Source organism: Cricetulus griseus, chromosome 4 (genome assembly GCF_003668045.3).
Source record: "Cricetulus griseus strain 17A/GY chromosome 4, alternate assembly CriGri-PICRH-1.0, whole genome shotgun sequence".
Taxonomy (NCBI): Eukaryota; Metazoa; Chordata; class Mammalia; order Rodentia; family Cricetidae; genus Cricetulus; species Cricetulus griseus.
In genome coordinates, this window is record NC_048597.1 from 44,516,686 (window position 1) to 44,529,232 (window position 12,547).

At 41.3% G+C, this 12,547-nt stretch overlaps 2 protein-coding genes across 2 annotated transcripts in view; one reads left to right on the plus strand and one right to left on the minus strand.

Annotated features, from left to right (window-relative positions):
* Window positions 1-12,547, plus strand: part of Cd96 (CD96 molecule) — a 72,015-nt gene that overhangs the window by 27,883 nt on the left and 31,585 nt on the right. Inside the window, exon 6 of the mRNA XM_027412566.2 lies at window positions 10,500-10,590. Within this exon, the coding sequence (XP_027268367.1) occupies window positions 10,500-10,590 (91 nt within the window). The remainder of the gene's footprint in view (window positions 1-10,499; window positions 10,591-12,547) is intronic.
* Window positions 1,525-4,700, minus strand: Zbed2 (zinc finger BED-type containing 2). The gene is given in 4 exon segments (XM_027413387.2): window positions 1,525-4,417; window positions 4,420-4,485; window positions 4,488-4,601; window positions 4,604-4,700. Coding segments are annotated over 4 exon segments (477 nt in total). The 3' UTR covers window positions 1,525-4,217.

Sequence of the window (12,547 nt, forward strand, 5' to 3'; positions counted from 1 at the left end):
TCTGCTTGTTGTGGTTTTAATACTGAAATCAATGAATGAGTACTTCTCAAAAGACTGTGTGCTGTGGTTCAAAGAGTCAATAAATATTGCGGGTGCTATTCTTGCTATTCCTGTTTTTTGTCTAGCTTTGTTTCATTTTTCTATACATATTTCTCTGTGTAGACCTTGCTATTCTGGAACTCACTTTATAAACCAAGCTGGCCTTCAACTGTCTCTGCCCCATAATGGGATTAGAGGTGTGTGTGGCCACACCCTGAAACACTATTATCAGTTTTAATTCACTCTCTTGTGGCCTGTGACTTCACCTAAGCTTTTTAAAACTCCACATAAAATAAATATTCTCATGCATTTGCTGTTATATGGTATGGACAAATTATATTTATCTGCTTCTCACCCCATGGATATTATGAATTTTGATCCTGCTGGATATTAGTCATTTAATTCCATAGCTGCACATAAATTATGACTCAAATTCTGTGGCGTGATTCTGGATGACCCTAGACATCTATTATCCAAGTATATGTGTCTATTAATTGGTATTATAATTATTAATACAATAAAGACATAGTCATTTATCTTCTGTTCCAACTAAGCCCCAAGTTTATCAGTGCACTTCATTCATTTCAGTGGTTTAGACAAAACAAATAATCCAACAATACAATTTTCATTAGACCTATCATGTTCTTCTTAGGACCTATTGCAGATTCTTGATGCCAGTCTTTCTGACAAAGATGACCTCAGTGCAGATATAAAACAATAGCATCAGATCCAAGAATCCCAGTTGAAAATAAAAAGAAAGGAGTACTTGGCTTTGAATTCCATAAGTCATAAATTTTCCTCTTCAGCACCCGTGCATGCCTCGATGCTGACTAGGGAAACAAAGGAACATGCATTATTCCCTGAGAAGTCAGTGAATATTCATCTATCCCCACCTCCATGTAATCATGGCTGTTCTGGAGATGCTTGAAAATCTTGAAAACATTATCAGTCCTTCACTCTAATATTCTTAGAATTGCTCTTCTAAGCATCTTAACCTACTTTTGTTTTATTTTGCTTTCAACCAGCCTCCCAAATAGAGTGTCTGTTATTTTATAGATGAGAAATTAAATCCAGGAAGTCTTAAACATTTGGCTGAATAACTGTCTGGAGTGCATGTAAGCATATACCCAGGAAGATGGGGCAATGAGAAGAAAGGTCTCCTTGGTCAGATAGCACGCATATGGAAGTACAATCCAACTATTACTAGTTAAATACCCACATCTAGTAGTTAGCAACCATGAACCTCAGTGTGCTAATCTCTGAAACTTCAGGCTAATAACTGTATTATCCCTGCTGTCACATAACACCTCCCAAAGTCTCTGTTCCAAGACTGGATTAAAAACTCTCCTTATGTTGGTGCTTTTTGCTTTAGCCTGGTGGCCTTCCTGGGCCCTCTCCTTGTCGTTCTGTTCTTTTATTATTTTAATAGAATATAGAAAAATACTGTCTAAAGCAAATGACCAAACACAAAACACAGGAAACAAACAAGGTTTAAGGTTATGTTGTCCAGAGAGAAAGAAAATCTACATTAATAAGATCCATGGGAAACATACCATAACACAAAATATAAAATGAATGTGGCCATTAAGGTCTGACTTCAGCAGAACTCTGGTGGTGTTTTACAGATTTCAATTGCTTGTGTTTATTTAGTTTGAGTTTTGCAAAGCTCAAACCTTTATGCGTTCCTCAACTTTGTTAAGTCTCATACATGTGATTTATTCATTTGTTTTGTTTTTGAGATAACAGGTGTGACAACCTCTTTTGTGACAAAAATGGCTCTGGCTCCAAGTGTGTGGGCAAGTGACTTCCTATAGCCATCATCATCTGCTCTGATGAATACCTTAGGTATCAGCCCCAAAAGACAGACACAGCCCTGGAAGTGGGGCTTAACCTTGTGGAGAAACCATATGGGAAGGAAAGCTTCAATATTTTAAGAGACAACAAAGGAGTATCATAGGGCTGCATTGTAGCCCAAGTTTCTATAAGCCTGGTGTTTAGACTTCTGTTTGTTCCATGGATGGCTCACTGAAAAAGCAGGCCTCACTATCTTTACTGCCCACCAAGTCAGTAAGAATGAGCTATGAGAGACCTTTTAAGCCAAGGTCTCCATTGCTTTCAGGAAGGTGGATGCTAGAACACAAGCTCATCATTAAGACTAGGAGCCACTGTCTTCTCCTCCTCTTGACCGTGTACTACTCTGTTGGTATTAGCTACTTTCTGGTGACTAACAAAATATCTGACAGAAGCAGCTTAAAAGAAGACTATATCCCCATTTAAGAGTGGGGTGCAGTCATTGTCACAGAAAACCATGACTGCAGGAGTGTCATGTGGTTTGCCACACTGTGTCCTCAGTGAGAAAGATGAATGTTGGGGTTCAGTTTGCCACTCTCCCTGTCTCTCTTGGGTCTCAAATAAGCCAAACTACCCTCAAATCCACTCTCCATCCTCCTGCCTCTACCTCCAGAGTGCAGGGATTACAGATGTGAGCCCAGCTCCTTTTTCTCTTTTCACTCAGTCTGAACCTTAGTGCAGATGGTGTCATCCACATTCAGGAAGTCTCCCTCTTCAATTGAATCTCTTTGGAAATACCCTCACAGATTCAGCCAAGGTATGCCTCCTATGAGATTCAGAATCCTTCCGAGTTGACAAGGAGGATTAACCAACTCATTAAAAGGGGGAAAGGAGGAGAAGGTGCTGCTGGATCCATCTCAACAACGGGCAGACCCCGCACAGAGGCCATGGTTGCATCCAGCTCGATTTTATTCTTTCCCTGAGTTAATATTTTAGACAAAGTCTCAGCAAGCCAGACATGTTTGCTCCATGTGGGCTATTAGAGTCTTTTTCTAATTTTTCAAAGCTTCTCTGATTATTTAAAGATGAGACTTTTAATAAAATATCAGAGAACAATGGATGGCTATGCAGCTCATATTTTAGAGGTGCAACGAAAATCTAAAACCTACCTCACAAATGAGTGTCTTGTCTCTGGGTATGAAACAAAGTCAAGCCATTAAAAATTGTGCCTTTGGGATCTACAGAAATGTCCTCTTTCCTTTGGTCACCCTGGCAAGCATGGTCTCTTTTCTTTATCCATCATGGAACTTTCTTACAGCACCGCTTTTCTGTACACTTCTCCCTGGCACTTGGTCTGTGTAATTTTCTCTCTCCCTTCTACATTTCTCCTTATACTGCCTCCCTTCTTTGTCTGAGTTTCTTCACCTGACTCACATTTACCCACTTTTCCCTTATACCTTAATGTGGAGTCATATTAAAGTTTTAAATATCTGTGAGCCAATTATAGTATTTTTATTCATTGATGTCTTTATTTTAATTACTGTGTGTGAAGTGTATGTGTGATACATGGGTCGGGTCAGGCACACATGTGCCATGGTGCACATGTGGAGATCAGAGGACAGCTTTCAGGGATTGGCTTGCCCCTTGCACGGTGAGTTCTAGGCATGGCACTCAGATCATCCGGTTTCTCCAGCGGGTGTTTTTAACATCTGATCCATATTGCCAACCCACATTTTCTTATTCTTAATTTTTAAACCCAGTGAGCTGAGAAGTATTTTCTCCATCCTAATTATACGTTAACTCATTTTGGTTATATTGTCAAAAATCTCACAAGATGTAGAAAGGTTACATAGATGAAACAGCTTTGATGTAATAATAAAACAAAGCCTTCCAGCCAGAAGAGAAAGAGTCATGCGAAGGTCCATATAGCTCAGATAGAAGATTCTTAGTCCTTCCATCATTGGATCATGCAGAATAACCTTTGCATCACCTCAGATCACCCCCAACATGTTTGCAAACACCCCTATCCTGCTGCAGTCTCTGACTCTCTGAGGGTGAGCTGGTCAGGTAGGCACATTCTCTTCAAATCTCTCCCTCCCCTGAAACCAAGTGCAGGAGACGGTGACCCATATAGTCTAACCTGAAACAACTCAGAGATGCTTTCAACAAAGTAATCCTTTCGTCTCATTAGCACATTTTGAACTTCTAACCCAGGGTGAGCAAAAACTGGGAACCCTGTCGATAAGCATTTGCTCCATCCATTCCTGTGACTCCCATGATCGCTCATTTCTTTAAGGCATCCCATATTACTACTTTTGCTTCCTATTTGAACAAGAGCTAACATGATGAAAGCCAGTGTTTGCCAAACACACGCCCACAGGCAGAGCTTAAGCAGAACAGAAGAGATGCACCGCTGCAGCAAGGTCCTCTTCTGGATGCAGGCATACCACCTTTTCTGCTCTCACCTCCTACGTCATCTCCAGGATGGCCCTTCCATCCTCATGTGCTTGCTCCCTCCCTCCCACAGCCCTCTCCCAACATTCTAATGCTCTCTCCATCCTCAGCACTCCCATTTCCCTCTGAGTGGCCATAAAGCTAGGGCATCCATCTGCTCCCTGAACCTGCCTCAGTCACCCTTGATGCCTAGAGGGAGCCAGGGGCATGGTCTTGGTGCTGCCTGGTGAGGTTTTGGCCACTCTTCTCCAACTCTTCTCTGTCCATGCTTCCCAGATGCTTCCATGAGATGGCGGTGCCCACGTTGACATTTGGTGACAGGTAGCATATTATTTGTAATGGGGCCCAGCACCAGCAGAGGCCAAGTTGAAATACCCCCAGGCCTTAGAAAATCAGGTGCCCTTGTTCTGGGCCATTGGCCTTACTTGCCACCTCCTTCATCTCTGAAACTCCTTTTGGTAACATTGGGGTTCTTACCTTCTCTTCATCTTCTTCCAGCGGCATCATGCCTCCTCATCCACACACACTGTCTTCAAAGTGCGCCTGGATGTATGCAAAATGCTTTAGTTGAACAATAGGTTCATGGATGGTTGGGAAGGGGCTGGGATTCACGACAATGTTCTAAAGCTCACCACACATGCTGATGTGAAGTTTTCAGTTTTCCTGGAATACTGGGGTGAGTCAGGTCCTAGCAAAATAGCCAACTCACTCATTTGTTCTATCCCCCAGACACTTACTGGTCTCCCCTCACCAAAACAGATTTCCAGAAACAGAGACATTGCCTGCCCAACAGGTACAACTCTATTGGGTGGCCCCAGTGCTCCGAGACCACCCATTACAAGCACTCTTACATAGTGAACCATGCAACGTTTCCCTGATTCCCCCTCCGAGCTGCTTCCTGTCTCCACAGCCGGCTGCATTTTAGAGGTAGGAGGAACAGCTCCATTCCAAGCTGTTCAGAAGGCTCACAGTAGGGCCTCACAGGTGAAAGGAACAAGGGATAGTGGGAGGGAGACTTGCTTCTGAGAAGTTGTGAGTGTGCTGTCTAGAGGCTGAAAAACCTCGCAAGAGCTATGTAAGAAAGGTCCCAGCACAAGTTTGACCCTCGGAGGTCCCCCTGAGGTTGGGATTCTAAGGAATCTCAAGAGCAAACTTGGCTGTTTTAAGCAGGAGGATTTTAGCATGCCAGGAGGAGAAGGAAATAGGCAAGTCCTCACAGACTGGGCCTGCCTGGCTGTCTTCTGCCAGCAGCTTCCTGGCACAATGGCTTACAAAGCCCACAGTCAACCAAAGTTTCCCCCAGGCACTTGACAACAGGTGTTTTACTTATTTGTTCCATTTCAACGACAGATAAATAAGCAGAAAATTGTTTTACATCCTAACAACAGTCTGATTTCTCTGTCCTTTCTCGGGTCATTTTGTAAATGAATGAGAAATGTATTCATCCAGCTTGCAGCCCTGATAGGTCGGTTGGGAATCATCTGCCCTCAACACTCCCTCCATCCAGCCACAGCAGGCATTTAGAGGCACAGAAAGCTCTCTACTGGTTTCTGATCTCTCTGGTGCTCCCTGAGCATACCCCGGAGCAGCTGGGGGATAATAATCATACATGATCCCAGGAGGAGGACACTGCTGGGTTGAGGTTCTTCCTTCTTTCATGAGGTCCTTGTGTGCTGCTGTGGTTTTTTAGAATACTCAAACTCGAATGCAAATCTATTGTCTACCTCCTCCACCACCAGAAAAAGACACCTGTGCAGCTAAACAGTAGGTGGAGTACCTGTAGGTGCCTTAGTTGACCTTCTTTCTGCATGGGTATCTAACCTCTCAAATGAAGAACAATGTAAGACAAAGTGGGGAGGATGGAATACAATCTCCTCCAATTGCAAAGATCCCTGTGATTTCAAGTGCCTTCCCAATTGTCAGATTATTAAGCTTTATATTTAGGTAAAATCTATGACTGCTATGAATGTTGTCAGCAGAAAAGCCAAAGAACTCACAGAAAAGAGCATATTAAGTGAAAGAAAACTGAAAATTCAAAGTATGATGGCAAATTAAGATATGGGTTTTGGAGTGCTTTTATTACATTATATAACTAGAGTTGGGAAAGCTGAAATGCTCTTGGCTTGTATTCTCCAAAAGATAATCACCACTTATGGAAAATATATACTCACATTTGTATTCAAATTTGGGAAACAAAACCTACCATGAGGAGACAGGAACAGTTTTAAAGACAATGTCCACAGGAAGAAAAAGTTTACAGCATTAAAGAGAGAAATGTTATAGTGTAAATTATGTAGAGGCTGAAAGTTACATTTCCAACCAGGTGGTGAGAGAGAGAAAGGTTGCCAAATGAGATGAAGAATACTTTTTGAAAACTTGGGAAACTTTTTTTTAATTCCTTTTCTTTTACTGGAGTTTTAGGGTACAAAAGCACCTACCCTAGGAGTCCCAACAGACTGGGTGTACCTATCCCAGTACACCAATTAAAGAGGGGTGCTAGTGACAGAGAAATTATATAACCAACAGAGCCACAATGGGAAGAACCCTGAGTGCATTTCTAGAGTACTGATGTGGGCTCTCTGTTTAATCACAGAGAGAACTGAGGCAGAAGGTGAGCGCACAAACAATGCAGCAGTTTGGGTCACAGTGTGGTGCAGTTGATGACTTACTCAGCTCTGGGTCTTGCAAAGAGGTCTGGAAATGTCCCATCCCTGTTGTTAAATGAAAGGAATAATTAGGTTCCCATGAGATGTTGACTCTGCTTACAGGGTCCATTCTATCATCTTTAGAATCATCCTCATCCTTCGAGGCTCACTGATGCTCAATCCCTTCTCAAAAAGATGCTTATCAATCAGCACTGCCTTCTGGGATCCATGGTAACTGGAGAGGACAGTGACATAGAAAGGAAAAGTTAGATGCAGAAGCACATAGTGAGACAAAGAGTCTGGTTGGTGACTAGTGCCTTTCTTTGTTTATAGAATAAAACCCTTGATGTGTTCAAAATTATCCCCCCCCAAAAAATCCATTGAGAAAGCTGCTGTCCCAATGCAGGTGTGGTAACCAGGGATAATTCGGTATTTCTTCTATGTGGAGAATTGTTACTTAGCCAATCGACTTGCTTCTCACAAAAGACAATATTAATGGAGCAAGGAAAAAGATTTATTTGGTAAGCCAGCAAAGTCAAAAAGATGGTGATGGGCTGCATACTGAAAGGCCATCTTAACTTGGCGTGTTTCATACCATTTTTTAAATCCCTTAATTGTTGAAAATCTTTTTAAATAATTGATGAGTCCCAGGCATCTAACCAGCACATATTGCAGAGCCTGGGGGTTGCTAGCAATCTACAAATTTTGCATACAGTCATGAGGCCATCATGCTCTTGTAGAACTTGAACATCTTAAATCATCAGTCTTGAAGGGGAGGAGAGAATTTGGGGAAATTTCAGCCCAGTGCTGTTTTGTACTATTGCAGACAAACACTTCTTGAATGATTGATAAGAGCCCCGTGGAGGTGTAGTCTCGTAATGAATCACAAAGAGGTGGTTAATGCAGCATGGAGGAGGCGGGGCTTAGTTAGTTTGAACTGTAAGCCCAGCTACAAAAAAACAAAAATGAGCAAGCCTATGCACTGCATATGCATCCGTATGTACATACACAGACATAGATACAGTGAGAGCTGTATTCTTTTTCTGGCTTGTCAATCTCAGCTTGCTCTCATCTACCAGCATCTCCCAGATTCCAGGACAACATCTCCAACTTATGTTTGTTCCTCTTGGCTAAAGAGCTTATCTCAGCTACCCAGGTTTCCAATAGACACCACCAGTAAAATCCAGGCCCATACATTTCCTGCCCATAAAAATAATCTTTGTGTGCATTTACACTACTATTTGTATTGTTTCCAGTTTTCTTTCAGATTTAACATTCTCTTCTTGCTCATGTAAGCCAGGTCCTAAATGAAGGCAATACTACTTCCTCAGCAGTAGCATGTGTGCTTGATTTTTCCTGAAGCAATTGACCTAACCCTGAACTATTATGCCTTCTGGCATTTCAGACTTAGAGAGCAGAGGCATTTTAGAATAAGACCCATATTCTTGAACCAAATATTGGAAGACAGAGTCTGAAGGTAGTTCCTGCCTTCAAGTTCCTGCCTTAAACTCCTTCCTTAAGATGCCTGCCCTGGCTTTGCAACCTGGACTGAAAGCTTTAAGATGATTTAAACCCTTTCCTGTTGTGGGATATTAAGTTAAGTTATGTTACATTTGTTTATGCTGTGGAATATTTGTTTAATGATGCAAAGATGTGTTGCATTCTTTTATGCTGCATTTGTTTAGCTCTGTAAAGTTGTGTTACTTTGCCTGTCTAAAACACCTGATTGGTCTAATAAAGAGCTGAATGGCCAATAGCTAGAGAGGAGAAAGAAATAGGAAGGGGCTGCCAGACAGAGAGAATAAATAGAAGAAGAATGAGAAAAAGAGGAAGGAGTGAGAAAAGGAAAAGGGAAGGATAACACCAGGGTCCAGCCACACAGCCACACAACCAGCCACAGAGTAAGAAGTAAAGAAAGATATATAGAATAGAGTAAAAGCAGAGAGGCAAAAGGTAGAAGGGACAATTTAAGTTAAGAGAAGCCTCATGATTTTCTACATCCTGTCAGATACATGTATCCATATTGTCTGAAAATGAAACAAATGTTAAAAGAGTACAAACACTGAAAGCTACAGTATTTGCCACCTGCTATCCTAGATACAATAGTGAAATCTTTGGAAGTCTTTTTTTCCCCTCATTAACTGCAATGCACTAAGGGACAGGAAACTGCACATAAGGAGGATTTTACCAGAAAAATGTTTCTAGTACCCTTAATTTTGGAGTCACAGCTTTATAAGTTTGGCTTATTTGAAAGTAATTAGTTGTAGATTGGTATACAAGTATTAAATTCAGTTCACTGTTCGTTACCAATTAACTACTGTTAGATTCAACAATTGTGGGAAACATTTAGGTACCAAGAACAAGAACCAGGCATATGCAAAATCCACACATAGGTAATAAGAAAATAGAGAGTTAGAAATTGAATTTTAACTTTATGAACATCAGATAAGATAGTGAGAACTAATAAATACCATTGGATATGTTCACCATGATATGGAGTAAAATCTACATTTTCCAAAGAATGAAAGGTATTGAAAATAGGTCTAATTAATCCTGAATCTATTTTTCTGGCTTTTATAGCATAGTTACATGTCTTCATTACTGTTGTGTTGCTGTGAAGAGACACCATGGACAAGGAAACATGAAATAGCTAATTTAATTGGGGGCTTGTTTACAGTTGAGAACATGAGTCCATGACTATCATGGTAGGGAGCAGTCAGGCATGACACTGGAGCAGTAGCTGAGAGCTTAAATCTTGTCTTCAGGCAGCACAGAGAGCAAGACTAGGCCTGATATGGGCTTTTGAAACCTCAGAGCCCACCCCCATCAACACACCTCCTCCCACAAGGCCACACCCCTTAATCCTTCCTTAACAGTCCACCAACTGGAGACCAAACATTCAAATATAGGAGCCTGTAGGGGCCATTCTCATTCAAACCACTATGCTACCCATCCTCCCATGTGGTTCTTATTTCAAACCGAAATGTTTTACCAAGAAATCTGTTGGGCTGAAGTCCCATTAATTGCTTCTAATTCCTTTAACTATGAGACACCTTGATTTTCTTCTATTTGTCACCTACCAAAAGGAAGCATACACTGTCTACTATAGAGAATCCAGATGAAAAACAAAGAGGATTATGAGAAATGTACAATCCCAAACTGATGTATATACTTAAAGTCATTTCTATGACCATCACTAGAGAAGGTCTTTCACACTGTTTTGGAAATAAAGTATGAAGTCTCAATCCCCTTTCACTTTAATTCTAACCTCATTCTTCTCTGGCTCTGTGGCTCCTTCCTTCTACTCTTTGTTTTCTAGCTTAGTAACAACTCTATTTCTCAGAACCCATGGACCTCATGCAACATTAGTATAGTCTTACACTCCTAAACTGTCCTGGGGTTCTAGCCACAAATTTGCCAAGGCCCCTAAAGACAATAACCCCTGTGTGGCCTGTGCACAATTAAAGGTAGGCAAAATCTTCTCTGGCTAAGTTGTCTCATATGAATGGAAACATAGAGAGCAAGAATGTCTTTCCAACTTGCAAATAATCCTCTTTCTGTCTGTTGTAGAGAGCATTTACCTGCCTACTGAAGAATGTCTTCCCCAGAGCAAATATTACCTGGTTAATAGATGGAAAGTTTCTTCAAGGTGACGAACAAGGTGAGGAAACAAAGCTATAGGGATGGGCTCGGCAATGCCCAGTGTTAGAAAGCCTTGATGCCCAGGTTGATCTTGGCATTGAAAAGTAATTCTTGCTCTAAGAAGACCATCATCTGACCCACCAGGTGTCACTTTCTGATACTTCATCTGAATCCTCCAGTGGGGTAGAAGGCAGCACTTCCCAGAATGAAAGTGGTACACTTGATTTCTTCAGACAATACATAGAAGTTAACTGTTGTTTGTAAAAGCAAATATCCCATATGAAGAGAAAAAACATTCAAATAAACATGTATTCAACAATAAGATCTCTGGCCGGGCGTTTTTGGTGCATGCCTTTAGTCCCAGCACTCAGGAGGCAGAGGCAGGAGGATCTCTGTGGGTTTGAGGCCAGCCTGGTCTCCAGAGCGAGTGCCAGGATAGGCTCCAAAGCTACACAGAGAAACCCTGTCTTGAAAAACCAAAAAAAAAAAAAAAAAAAAAAAAAGCAATAAGATCTCTGATCTTGTAGCATTACTATCTGTTCTGCCTTGTTATTTTAATCAACTGATAATTTCTACTTTGTCTTGTAAATATATTTGGGGCAGGACTTGGGGGTGTGACAGTAGAGATGGATATATAGGGTTCTTTTACAAGGAAAAAGTTTACTGGAAGGATTAAGTTCCTGGGGCAGGAATACACACTGAGACCATTTCAGTACAAAGTAGTACATCTCATAGGTGGTAACCATGGCAGCACCACCAGAATAAGCTCGGGCATCTGTGCCAGGACAGCAGACCTTCCCCTGACTCTTTCTTGCAACACATTGAACAATAGCTGAGTCACAAAACTCTCGCTCAACTATCTCTTTTAATTTCTAAAATTAACAGCTTCTGCTGGTAGGTGATTTTATAGATCCCTTGATGATCATTTACTGGTTAATGAGTTCACTTTAAAAGCAACTCACTCCAGCCACAATACAACACAATTCTGAAAGTGTATGTTAAAGGTTATGATAAGTATATTTCCCTGTTAAGTAAACACTGTTAAGTAAAGCATCGAGATAAGACATGCCTGTTATGTTCTCTCACAAGAGACCAGACAGTGTAATTAGAATTCCACCAGCATTCAACTGCACTTAGCTAACACTTCACTAAATAACTTCGGATTAGCAAGAAGAGCCTTTCATGGGAGCCAGGCATGTTGGCAAAGACCTGAAATCTTTGTACTTGGGAGGCCGAGAAAGGGGATCAAGAGTTCAAGGTCATACTTGGCTACATAATGAGTTTGAGGCCAGACAGAGATACATCAGACTGGGTCTCAAAAGAAGAAGAATTTTAATGTCAGGACTGTGAGAGTTCAGAATGATCTGGCCTGTGGGGACAGATTGGTTTTTTAGTAATTTATTGCTACAATGCATGCAATTTAGAAGTCACCCTATCAATGACAGTTAAAAGATTCTAGAGAAGGCTCATGGGACCAGAACTGAAAGTGGGTATTGATAGACAGCTTATTTCAGGGAAAGGATATGATATGATATCAGAATTAGAATACACATCATCTACTCGACTTAGAGTAAGGAGGAGGTACAGTCCTCTCAACACCCCCTTCATTCACTCGGCAAGGACCACGCCCAGATGCACTTCCTCAAATTAGGAAAGTTCAAAGCAGAATGGGGGGTTGTTTTATATTCTGTTGACATATTTGAGGTATATTTTTGCACATGACCAGAGTCTGCAGAAGATCCTCCCCAGAATTCAAGCCAATTCAAATACAAATCACCAAGTTGTCCATTACTAAATGGTGCTGATGAACTAGAATAATCTACTGAACCCCTGGACCCATAGTCAGAAGCAAAACATGTAATGAATGCATATTACAGCCCGATTATGGATCAGTGCCACCCGGGAACTGGAACAATTGTCACAGGTTAATATCAGCTTTGCTGGACCTGGCCTTGCTTCTCAGAAGCTAAAGGCTA